General features: G+C 47.3%; 1 protein-coding gene across 1 annotated transcript; it reads left to right on the top strand.

Moving 5' to 3' along the window:
- Window positions 1-405: 405 nt before the first annotated feature.
- Window positions 406-11187, top strand: LOC144674683 (D(2)-like dopamine receptor). Its single transcript, XM_078535923.1, has 6 exons — window positions 406-479; window positions 6082-6209; window positions 7393-7601; window positions 8780-8872; window positions 9774-10110; window positions 11000-11187. The coding sequence occupies exons 1-6, from the start codon at window positions 406-408 to the stop codon at window positions 11185-11187; spliced, it is 1029 nt and encodes a 342-aa protein (XP_078392049.1).
- The last annotated feature ends 1174 nt before the right edge of the window (window positions 11188-12361 follow it).

The raw sequence follows: 12361 nt of genomic DNA, 5'->3' as shown, positions 1-12361 counted from the left end.
GATGGAGTTTAGAAGGATGAGGGGGGATTTAATTGAAACTTACAGAATACTGAAAGGCCTGGATAGAGTGGACGTGGGGAAGATGTTTCCATTAGTAAGAGAGACTAGGACCCGAGACCACAGCCCCAGAGTAAAGGGAAGACCTTTTAGAACAGAGATGAGGAGAAACTTCTTTAGCCAGAGAGTGGTGAATCTATGGAATTCATTGCCACAGAAGGCTGTGGAGGCCAGGTCATTGAGTGTATTTAAGACCGAGATAGATAGGTTCTTGATTGGTAAGGGGATCAAAGGTTACGGGGCGAAGGCGGGAGATTGGGGTTGAGAAACTTATCAGCCATGATTGAATAGCAGAGCAGACTCGATGGGCCGAATGGTCTAATTTCTGCTCCTATGTCTTATGGTCTTATGGGTTCGGCACAGCTCCGGGGAAAACAGTACGGAGCCAGGAAAAGGCTGCTGGTGCCCTCCTGCCACACCTGGTATAGCCTGGCACCTTCACAGTCAGCTATTTGAGCTGTAAATGATTGGGCATTGATATCGTGACACCTTACCTACGACCATCAGGGTTTTCGCTGGAGTAAACAAGGAGAAACTGTTTCCAGTGGCAGGAGGGTCGGTGAACAGAGGGACACAGATTGAAGAGAATCGGGAAAAGAACCAGAGGGGGAGATGAGGGGGATTTTTTTTTTTACACAGCGAGTTGTTGTGATCTGGGAGGTGCTGCCTGAAAGGGTGGTGGAAGCAGATTCAACAGGAACTTTCAAAAGGGGAATTGAACAAATACTTGAGGGGGAAATGTTTTCAGGGCTATGGGGGAAAGAGCAACGTGGGGGAAGTGGGACTAATTGGATAGATCTTTCCGAGAGCCAACACAAGCACAATGGGCTGAATGGCCTCTTCCTGTGTTGTAAGATTTTATGATTCATTTCTTTCTGCCCACACACTGGATTGTGCATCCTCCACAGTCACTAACTAGCACATTTGCTTGTTTTTGTCACTGTTTTCTTCTGGTTCTCTGTCATGTCCGCCTTCCTCTCCCTCTTCCGTTTTCCCTCTCCTCCTCTGCTGCTCTCCCACTCTCCCCAGTCTCTCTCTCTCCTTCCCTCCGACTCTCCCATTCTCCCCACTCTCCTTCTCGTTCTCTCCCGCTCTCCCACTTCCCCGGTCTCCCTCTCCTTCTCTCCCACTCTCCCACTCCTCCTGGTCTCCCTCTCCTTCTCACCCGCTCTCCCATTCTCACCGGTCTCTCTTTCTCTCCTTCTCTCCTGCTCTCCCACTCCCCAGTCTCTCTCTCTTGTTCTCTCCCACTCCCTGGTCTCCGTCCCTTTCCGTCCTGCTCTCCCACTCCCTGGTCTCCCTCCCCTTCCTTCCTGCTCTCCCACTCCCCCTGATCTTCCTCTCCTCGCCTGCTCTCCCACTCCTCCCAGTCTCTGTCTCCTTCTCTCCCGCTCTCCCACTCTCCCCAGTCTCTGTCACCTTCTCTCCCACTCCTCCTAGTCTCTGTCTCCTTCCCTCCTAGTCTCCCTCTCCTTCCCTCCTACTGTCCCACTCCACCAGTCTCCCTCTCCTTCTCTCCCGCTCGCCCACTCTCCCTGTTCTCTCTCTCCTTCTCTCCCACACCCCCGGTGTTTCCTTCTCTCCCGCTCTCCCATTTTCCCTGGTCTCTCTCTCTCGCTCTCCCGTTCTCCCCGGTCTCTCCTTCCCTCCCACTCTCCCACACCCCGGTCTCTCCTTCTATCCCACTCTCCCACTCCCCATGGTCTCTCTCTCCTCTCCCGCTCTCCCATTCTCTCCAGTCTCTCTTTCCCGCTCTCCCGTTCTCTCTGGTCTCTCTCTACCACTCTCCCATTCTCTCGGGTCTCTCTCTCCTTCTCTCCCGCTCTCCCACTCCCCCCAGTCTCTCTCCCACCCTTCCATTCTCCCAGGTCTCTCTCTCCTTCTCTCCTGCTCTGCCATTCTCTCCAGTTTCTCTCTCCTTCTCTCCCACTCTCCCATTCTCCCCGGTCTCTCTCTCTCCTTCTCTCCTGCTCTCCCGTTCTCTCCAGTCTCTCTCTCTCCTTCTCTTCTGCTCTCCCACTTCCCAGTTAGGGGAGGCGATGGCGTAGTGGTATTGTCGCTGGACTAGTAGTCCAGAGACCCAGGGTAATGCTCTGGGGGCCTGGGTTCGAACGGTGGTGGGTTCAGATGGTGGAATTTGAATTCAGTAAAAATCTGGAATTAAAAGTCTTACGATAACCATGAAACCATTGTTGATTGTTGTGAAAACCCATCTGGTTCACTAATGCCCCTTTAAGGAGGTCATCCTTACCTGGTCTGGCCTACATGTGACCCCAGACCCACAGCAATGTGGTTGACTCCTAAATGCCCTCTGAAATGGCCAAGCTGACACTCAGTTGTATCAAAACCGCTACAAAGTCTCGAAAAAGGAACGAAACAGCATGGGCCATCTGGCATTGACATAGGCACCGGAAACGACAACAGCAATCTCAGCCCCGTCGACCCTAAGTCCTCCTTACCAACACCTGGAGGAGCCATTTAAATACTGTGGCTACAAGAGCAGGTCAAAGGCTAGGAATCCTGCGACAAGTAACTCACCTCCTGACTCCCCAAAGCATGTCCACCATCTACAAGGCACAAGTCAGGAGTGTGATGGAATAATCCCCGCTTGTCTGGATGTGTGCAGCTATGGTTCCTGTTAAAGTTTCTCAACCAAGGACAGACATGTCTCCGATGTCTCTGTCGGAGTGGAAGACACTGAACTGCCTGTGCCTAATGAGGTACCTGATGTTAATGCGGTTCCAGAGAATATGGTTCCTGCAAAAGAATCGGAAGTCGTGGAGCTTCGACATTCCACACAGATCAGGAAACCATCTTAAAGACTGAATTTGTAATTTCATGACCTGTGTAAATATTGTGATGGCATGAGATAAATGCAAAAGGTACAGAAAAGTTTAAGGTTGGGGGCGGGGGCGGGGGCGGGGGTGGGGGGGGTGGCTGCAGTAATTATAGTTCTGATAAATGTAGGACTGTAGCTTTAAGAATACTCCTGTGTTGTAAGATCACATGATCTGTATGGACCAATGAGTTAGCAGCACGGGGACCCACGAGGAGAGAATTCTTCTGTAGATATAGAGTTAGATGCACACATGTAACTGCTGCTGCCGTCTTTTAAATAAAGTTCAACGTTTCCACCAAGCAAAGCTGCCTAGAAAATCAACTCTATCACACTTTCCTTCCCGAAAGTACATCAGTGAAACAAACAGGGTATTTATGACAATTGATGGTCACCATTACTGAGACTAGCTTTCAATTCCAGATTTATTAATTGAATTTAAATTCCACCTACCACTGTGGTGGGAATTGAACCCATGTCTCCCAGAGCATTAGCCTAGGCCTCTGGCTTAGTAGTCCAAACATTAATGCTATGCCACCATCTCACCTTTTAGTGACAATCAAATATTGATAGCCCTTAGTTCTGGTCTCACCCCACACAGATAGAAAGACTTTCTCTACCCTATCGAAAAACCCCTTTCATCGTCATAATCAGGTCACCCCTCAGCTTTCTCATTTCTAGAGAAAAGAGCCCCAGCCTGTTCAGTCTTTCCCGAGAGTTATAACCTCGCGGATTTTGGCAGTGTAGGAAATGCAGAATAGATGAAGAATAGCCTTCTTCGGTGCTGTGAAGTCCTGAGATGATCGGGAAAAGGAGTTTAATTTCACTCCACCTGGCGGAAACTGCACAGCAACAGACTTAAAATGGTAGCGGACAACTTGCTTCTCTCCAGCCCTTTTGGCACCGGGTGGCGGGGCTGTGACAGGAAGAATAAAAAATAGGCATATTATCTAAATGGTGAGAGATTGCAGAGCTCTGAGATGCAAAGGGATCTGGGTGTCCTAGTGCATGAATCACAAAAGGCTAATAGCCTTTACATCAAGTAATTAGGAAGGCTAATAGAATGTTATCGTTTATTGCGAGGAGAATTGATTGTAGGGAGGTTATGCTTCAGTTCTACGGGGCACTGGTGAGACCGTATCTGGAGTACTGTGTACAGTATTGGTCACCTTATTTAAGGAAAGGTGTCAATGCGTTAGAAGCAGTTCAGAAGATGTTTACCAGGCTAATACAAAGAATGTGTGGATTGTCTTATGAGGAAAGGTTGGACAGGTTAGGCTCGTATCCACTGGAATTTAGATGAGTAAGAGGTGACTTGATTGAAACATTTAAGATCCCGAGGGGTCTTGACAGGGTGGATGTGGAGAGGATGTTTCCTCTTGTGGGAGAATCTAGAACGAGGGGTCACTGTTTAAAAATAAGGGGTCGCTCATTTAAGACAGAGATGAGGAGAACTATTTTCTCACAGAGGGTCGTGAGTCTTTGGAACTCTCTTCCTCAAAAGGCGGTAGATGCAGAGTCTTTGAATATTTCTAAGGCAGAGCTCGATAAGTTCTTCGTTAACAAGGGGTTGAAAGGTTATCGGGGGTGGGCAGGAATGTGGGGTTGAGGTTACAATCAGGTCAGCCAAGATCTTATTGAATGGAAGAACAGGCTCAAGGGGCCGAGTGGCCTACTCGTGCTCCTTATTCATAATTTGTGATGTGTCCATCTGAATTCATACACATCAGGGCTCCAGTGGGGTACAGGACACACGTGTGCCATTGTCAGTGGAGTGCCCTCTGGGCTGTACAAGGGTAATTAGACTCTTCCTCCCTCTCTTCACCACCCCCCGCCCCCACCTCCCTCCTCAGGCCTTTACCCACCACCCTCCCTCCTTCCTCCATTACTTTCCCTGGGCTCCCTAGTTTTGGGAGAAGTGGGGCCAGCGAGACCCAACGGCCAGCGAGAGGCCCTTTCATTACTCCAGGTTCTCCAGATGTGCATTGACAAGGTTCGCCCCCTCCTCCCTGCAGCTCAATAGAGAATGGGACCCTCCCATGGGAGCGGCTGTCCCGCTTGTGATCCTGGTTGGAAATGGTGGGAAACTGGGAAATATTGGTGTGCAGAGGGACCTGGGTCTCCTTGTACACGAATCACAGAAAGTCAGCATGTAGGTACAGCAAGGAACTCGAAAGGTAAATGGCATGTTCGCTTTTATTGCAAACGGATTGGCATATAAAAGTAAAGAAATCTTAAAATAATTATATAGATCTTTGGTGAGACTACACCCGAATATTGTGCACAGTTCTGGATCCCTAACCTCAAACCCAACCCTAACTCCCTAACCCCATCCCTAACTCTCCAACCCCATCCCAACTCCCAACTCCAGCCCTAACCCCATCCCTAACTCCCCAAACCCCACGCCTAACTCACTACCCCTAACCTAACCCCATCCCTAACTCCCTACTCCTAACCCTAACTCCTTAACCCCATCCTTAACTCCCTAACCCCATCCCTAACTCTAACTAAACTCATTCCTGGGATGAGAGGGATGTCCTATGAGGGGAGATTGAGCAGAATGGCCCTATATTCTCTGGAGTTTAGAAGAATGAGAGGTGATCTAATTGAAATGTACAAAATTCTTCAGGGGTTTAACAGGGTCGATTCTGGGAGGCTGTTAACCCCCACCCCCTCCCATGGCTGGGTAGTCTGGAACAATGGTGGGGGTCACAGTCTTAGGTTAAGAGGTCAGCCATTTTGGACTGAGATGAGGAGAAATTTCTTCACTCAGAGGATTGGGAATCTTTGGAATTATCTACCCCAGAGAGCTATGGATGCTCCATCATTGGGTATACTCAAGACTCAGATTGATAGATTTTTGGGCACTGAGGGTGGGAAAGTGGAGTTGAAGTAGAACATCATCCATGATCTTATTGAATGGGTGGGGCAGGCTCGAGAGGCCGAATGGCCTCCTCCTGCTCCGATTTGTCTGGTTGTTTGCTAGTTCTTGGGAGTATTGTGTACCTTTTTCCGATTGGATCAATGGATCCTCATCCTCAACCTCCCTTGGTTGTCATGGCTACAGGAGTACGCCATTTGACCTATTGAACTTACTTCCCTGCTTCACTCACCACCTATTTTGGAGCTTTTTAAAGACCATCCGGTTCATTAACAGCTCTAACCTGTTTCTTGTACACCCCTTGCAGGTATACAGCGGGTGCCATGCCAATGCTCTACAATATCCAAGCGGAGAGTCACGTTGATGATAACCATGGTTTGGATGCTGTCCTTCGCAATCTCATGCCCGCTTCTTTCGGGCTAAGAAAACACCCTGGTAAGCTGTGCCCATAAAGAACCCTTCTTTCATCTTTTATTCCTCTATTGTCTCCTTCTATGATAAGGGAGCGGCATGAGAATTCTCACAGCAGTCCCAAGGATTGGGGAATTCAGTTATATGGAGAGACCAGATCAGCTGGGATTATTCTCCTTAGAGCAGAGAAGGTTCAGGGGGAGATTTAATTGAGGCATGCAAAATCATGAGAGATTTTGACAGAGTAAATAAGGAGAAAGTGTTTCCAGTGGCAGGAGGGTCGGTAACCAGAGGACCACAGATTGAAGAGAATCGGGAAAACAACCAGAGGTGGGGAGGAGGAGAATTTATACTCCACATGAGCCCACTCCCACCCCCTCTTTATCTCCCCTATCATCATTTCCTTCTATTCCTTTCTCCCTCATTTGTTTATCCAACTTCCCCATTAAATACATCGATATTATTAACCTCAACCACTCCCTGTGGGAGTGTGTTCCACATTTTCCCCACTCTCTGGGTGAAGAAGTTTCTCCTGAATTCCCCATTGGATTTACAAGTTGTTGCCCTATACTGATAGTGCTGGTATCCCACCACTGCCAACCATATTGTATTATGGTGTGCAGTGGTGTCTCAACGATGTGACCTTGAGACTTGTAGATTTAAACATGAACTCTTTATCTATTTACAGATCTCAAGTTACTGTCATGCATGGCGCTGCTACCTCCATGCAGGCTGGTTCCAGAGTGTTCTCTCTAGACTGTTCTCTCAGTCTGTTACCATGTGACTTTATACATCATACCGTGGGTGGTGCTATTCTCCAGTCCCTCTCTAACCCTTACTCTGCCGTGTACCTTTACATTACAGTGGCATGCAGGCACATACAACACTAGTGACTATCTTATATTGAGGGCCGTCTAGTTCTGGTCTCCCACCAGCCCTACCCTCCCCCACCCCACCCCAAAAATGGAAACAACTTCTCTACGTTCACCCTGTCAAAACTCTTTCATAGTTTTAAAGGCTTCTATCAGGTCACCCCTCAGCCTTCTCTTTTCTAGAGGAAAGAGTCCCAGCCTGTTCAGTCTTGCCTGATAGTTATAAGCTCGTAATTCGAGTGCCATCTTTGTGAACCTTTAGTTACACCTTCCCCAGTGCTCAATGACAGTTTTTGCAATTATGGAGACCAGGAATGTGCTCTGTCCTCTTCCAGATAAAAGGGAAGAGACCATCTGTGCCATCATGAACACTTCTTTCATCTTATATTCTTCCATTGTCTCCTTCTACGTTCCCATCATCATGACGCTGTTAGTTTACGTCCAGATCTATGCCATGCTGAGATGGAGGAGGAAGCGCATGGCAGCTAAGAGGATCAGCGTTGCCATGGAGCATGAAACCCAACCTCCCATAAAGGCCGAAAGAGTAAATAACAAGCTCAAATATTAAAATGAGGGGATGTGCGTACTGGGCGTGGTGTAAGTGACTGACCTTTAACCTCTAGACATTGCAATTAAATCCTGCCCAAGTTTGCTTTGCGTAGAGGCTGCACGGGTTCAATTCGACATGGGTTAGAGTGGCTTCGATCCATTTTGTATCAGACACGCTGTCATGATGCAGAGTTGCTTTCAACCTGTCATTTAAGGGAGGATACAGGATGACTGAAGAAGTGATGTCACCACAAGTATAGGATGTTGGTCATTTGTAAGAGGCTGCAGATTGGCAGGGATAGAGGGAAATATACATTTAACCCCATGTAGTAGCTGCCCTGGGAGTGTTTGATGGGGACAGTGTAGAGGGAGCTTTACTCTGTATCTAACCCCGTGCTGTACCTGTCCTGGGAGTGTTTGGTGGGGACAGTGTGGAGGGAGCTTTACTCTGTATCTAACCCCGTGCTGTACCTGTCCTGGGAGTGTTTGAAGGGGACAGTATCTTGCTTTATTATTTAAAAAACATGCTTTTTAGAGTGAAATTTCCTTGTGCAATATTACTGTACGTTTCACACAATCATATTCCACCTGAAACATTCACTCCCTCCACCACCGACGCACAGTGGCAGCACAGAGTACCATCTACAAGACGCACTGCAGCAACTCACCAAGCCTCCTTAGACCGTACCTCCCAAACCCATGACCATGACCATCTAGAAGGACAAGGGTAGCAGATAGATGGGAACACCACCACCTGGAGGTTCCTCACCAAGTCACTCACTATCCTGACTTAGAAATACATCGGCTGTTCCTTCACTGTCACTGGGTCAAAATCCTGGAGCTCCCTCCCTAGCAGCAATGGGTGTACCTATACCACATGGACTGCAACGGTTCAAGAAGGCAGCTTACCCCCACCTTCTCAAGGGGCAATTAGGGATGGGCAACAAATGCTGGCCCAGCCGGCGAAGCCCACATCCCATGAACGAGTAATGTTTTTAAAATGCAGTACTTAAGTGAGTAATTTTGAAAGGATTTTTGCCCTATTTAATGGATAATCTCTCAATTCAAATTGTAAACAATGGGTTTTCTTTATGGCCAATATGAAGTATTTGTATCCATGTTCGTGCCTACACTGTTGCCAGGGTCGATAATTCCATTTTTTGTTTTATTTAGTTTCAGAATAAGTGCACACACCTGGAAGATGTCAAACTTTGCACTTTAATGGTCCAATCAAACGGGAGCACCAGTGTGAGTAAAAAGAAATTGGTGAGGCCTCATCTGGAGACATCAGAATCCTCGGAGCTGATTGACAAATTCCCAGTTCAATTTGAGTGGCCGAAATTCCCACTTGTCACTAAGGTCACCAATCATTCCAAAGGTCATTGATCAACTCTCTTCCCATTCGCTGCCATCGCACAGAATCTCAATGGACCCAAACCTCTTCCCACTCACTCCCATTGTACACAATCCCAATGGAACAAGCCCCTTCTCCTTCAGTCCTATTGCGCAGAATGTCAATAGATGGATCCATTACCATCGCACAGAACCCCAATTCCTTTCACTTCCATGGGGAGATTGGAGAAGTTGGGATTGTTCTCCTTAGAGCAGAGAATGTTAAAAGAGAGATTTAATCGAGATGGGTGAAATCATGAGGGGTTCGGATAGAGTAAATAAGGAGAAACTGATTCCTGTGTCAGGAGGGTCGGTAACCAGAGGGACACAGATTGAAGAGAATCAGTGAAAGAAAGAGGGGGAGATGAAGAGATTTTTTTTTTCTTTTTGCACAGTGAGTTTCTGTGATCTGGAAGGCACTGCCTGAAAGGGCGGTGGAAGCAGATTCAGTAGGAACTTTCAAAAGGGGAACTGGATAAATAGTTGAAGGGGAAAAATTTGCTGGGCTGTTAGGCTAAGAGCGGGCGGAAGTGTGGGACTAATTGGAAAGCTCTTTCAAAGAGCCAGCAAAGGTTCGATGGGCTTAATGGCCTTCTCCTGTGCAGTATGATTCTGTGAACAAGTTGACTGCCCACACCCCATGTACAAAATGGTGACTTGGAGACAAGGGCCCTTTGTCATTCCCTTCCTTGTCCTCTCCTGTGATTTGTGTGTGCTCTGGTCTGTGCTATTGGCTGTTGGTAACACCCATTTTCTCTTCTTTTTGGCATCCTAGACACTGGTGCGAGAAGCAATCCCTTACTCCGAAGAATCTGAGAGAGCCCGCTTTGTGGGGCCTCCAGAGAGGTCAAGGCCAATAGGAACTCCGCTGCCTTTCCAGCTCGGGACCACTTCCAGATCGTGCCTGATGGCTGCTAAATGGAAGGCCCCTTCCCCCATCGAGGTATCCGCGGACCCCGAGTGCGATGGCCAAGCAAGGTTCTTCAGGCGGAGCGCTTTTGTGGTGTGGATGGTGTCAGATGAGAAACAGGTGCCAGTGGCCAAATCAGCAGCGAAAGCAAACTGTCCCACCAGAGGGAGAAGAAAGCAACAAATGTTGGTGGTTGTCTTAGGTGAGTCGAGAACAAACTAGAACAATAGACTATGTTCCACCGAGTCACAATGCTCTAGAACAATAGCCCAAGATCCACCGTCTCTGTGGTCTAGAACAATTGGTTAGGTGCTGTTGTGTCACAATGATCGAGAATAGGCAAACGTCTACCGGTTCTTACAATGGTCTAGAACAACAGACCGAGTTCTATGTAGTTACAACTATCTAGAACAATAGACGAGGTTCCATTGTGTCTCAATGATTTCGAAGAACAGGATAGATTCCTTGGATCTTGCAATGATCTTGGACTGTAGGCTAAATTACATGCTCTTTAACTGTGGACTAACTTCCATAGTCTTGAAATGATCTAGAAAAATAGGCAAAGTTTCGTTGTGGCACAGTGATCTAGAACCATAGGTTAAGTTGCATTGTAGCACAATGATTTAGATCAACAGTCCAAGTTCATGGGTTTTGCTGTGATCTAGAACAATAGGCTGCGTTCCACCAGACCGCAAAGTTCAAGAGCAATAGGCCAAGCTGCACGGAAATGTAATTATCTAGATTAATTGGCTGTGTATAGTGTTACCATACTCCCAGTAGATTAGTCTGAGTCCTATAGTGTCACAATGATCTAGAACAATAGGCTAAGTTGTATGAAATCGCTATGTTCTAGGATTGGATTCTATACTGATGATACCAAATTTGTAAGCTTGTGTGCCAGAGATGTAATGTGAATTTTAGCAAAGAACTAACAACTATAAGTAATTAATGGATGCCCTGTTGCCATATGGTTGAGGAGTTGAGTGGGGTAGGAACCCTTTCGCGAGTCACTGTGTTGCGATGACAAATGGCCCACACGTGCATTGACGACTCTTTTCCTTTCTCTCTCTCTCTCTCTGTCGGATTGGCAGTCGTCTTCATCATCTGCTGGCTGCCGTTTTTCATTACTCACATCCTGAACGTCCACTGCCAGAGGTGCTACACCCCGCCGGCGCTCTACAGCGCCTGCGCCTGGCTGGGTTACGTCATCAATCCCATCATCTACACGACCTTCAACGTGGCGTTCCGCAAAGCCTTCATGAAGACCTTGCATTGCTGACTCTGGAACAGGGACTGACTCTGGAACAGGGACTGCTGAAGCACAGTCGCTGGCAACTGAGAGCCAAGCGGACCAGACCATGAAACTTTCAACTGATGTCTCCACATGAGAGACACAGGCTTTTAAGGATCCCAGACTATAAACACCTTGTCTCTGCTGTCTTCACCACACCATAACAGGAAGCCAGAATGATCCCTTCCTGCCAAAGATGGAGGAACATGAGTGCACCACACACTGGCACCTTCTGAACACGACAAGAAAAGGATGAGTGCTCACAACACAATGTTAAGTAGTTTACATACAATCTCTCTACACCTAAACACCTTCCATCGCCACCTACTCTGAGTTTAGTTGTTGTGTTCCTTACTGAAGTTCCCACTTCCTCGCACCCAAGCTAGTATCCTCAGAATGAAATGCAACCCTTGATTATTGTGCCACCACGAAATGTAACGTATGGGTCATGTGGAGATGAGCAGAGAGGCATTGGGCCAAACCTAAAGGTGGCAGGTCCCTTATTTTGTTCATTCATGGCTGGCATTTATTGCCCCTCCCTCATTTCCCCTTGAGAAGATGATGGGGATTTGCCTTCTTGAATTCCACTGAGTGGCTTGCTGGGCCATTGCAGAGGGCAGCTAGGAGTCAACCACATTGCTGTGGTTCTGGAATCTCATGCAGGCCAGACCGGGTCAGGATGACAGATTTCCTTCCCTAAAGGACATTAATGAACCAGATGGTTTTTTACAACAATAATTATAGTATCATGATCACTTTTACTCACTTTTAATTCCAGATTCATTTAATGAACCTAATTTAAATTCCTTCTGGCCATGGTGGGATTTGAACTCACGTTTCGAGATTATTAGTCCAGTAACATGACCACAAGGCTACTGTTCAACTCAACAGAGTTGGTAAGGTGGTAATAAAAGCAAATGGGTTCCTTGAGTTTATAAATGGAGGCACAGAATATAAAAGCAATGTGATTGTACCAGAACTTGCATGACTGTTCTTTCAGAGAGCCAGCAGTCACAATGGGCCAAATAGCCATCTTCTGTGCTGTAACTTAATGGCAACGCAAGCCTTTTCTTCTCCTTAATCCACTCTTGGACAGAGATAATGCCTCGAAGCAGTGAATATACTGAGAAATATACGCAATTATCCTGATTCCCGTTTGGGT

The sequence above is a fragment of the Cetorhinus maximus genome, unplaced genomic scaffold (assembly GCF_964194155.1).
Source record: "Cetorhinus maximus unplaced genomic scaffold, sCetMax3.hap1.1 HAP1_SCAFFOLD_749, whole genome shotgun sequence".
Classification (NCBI taxonomy): domain Eukaryota; kingdom Metazoa; phylum Chordata; class Chondrichthyes; order Lamniformes; family Cetorhinidae; genus Cetorhinus; species Cetorhinus maximus.
This window is presented reverse-complemented; position numbering and strand designations above follow the sequence as displayed.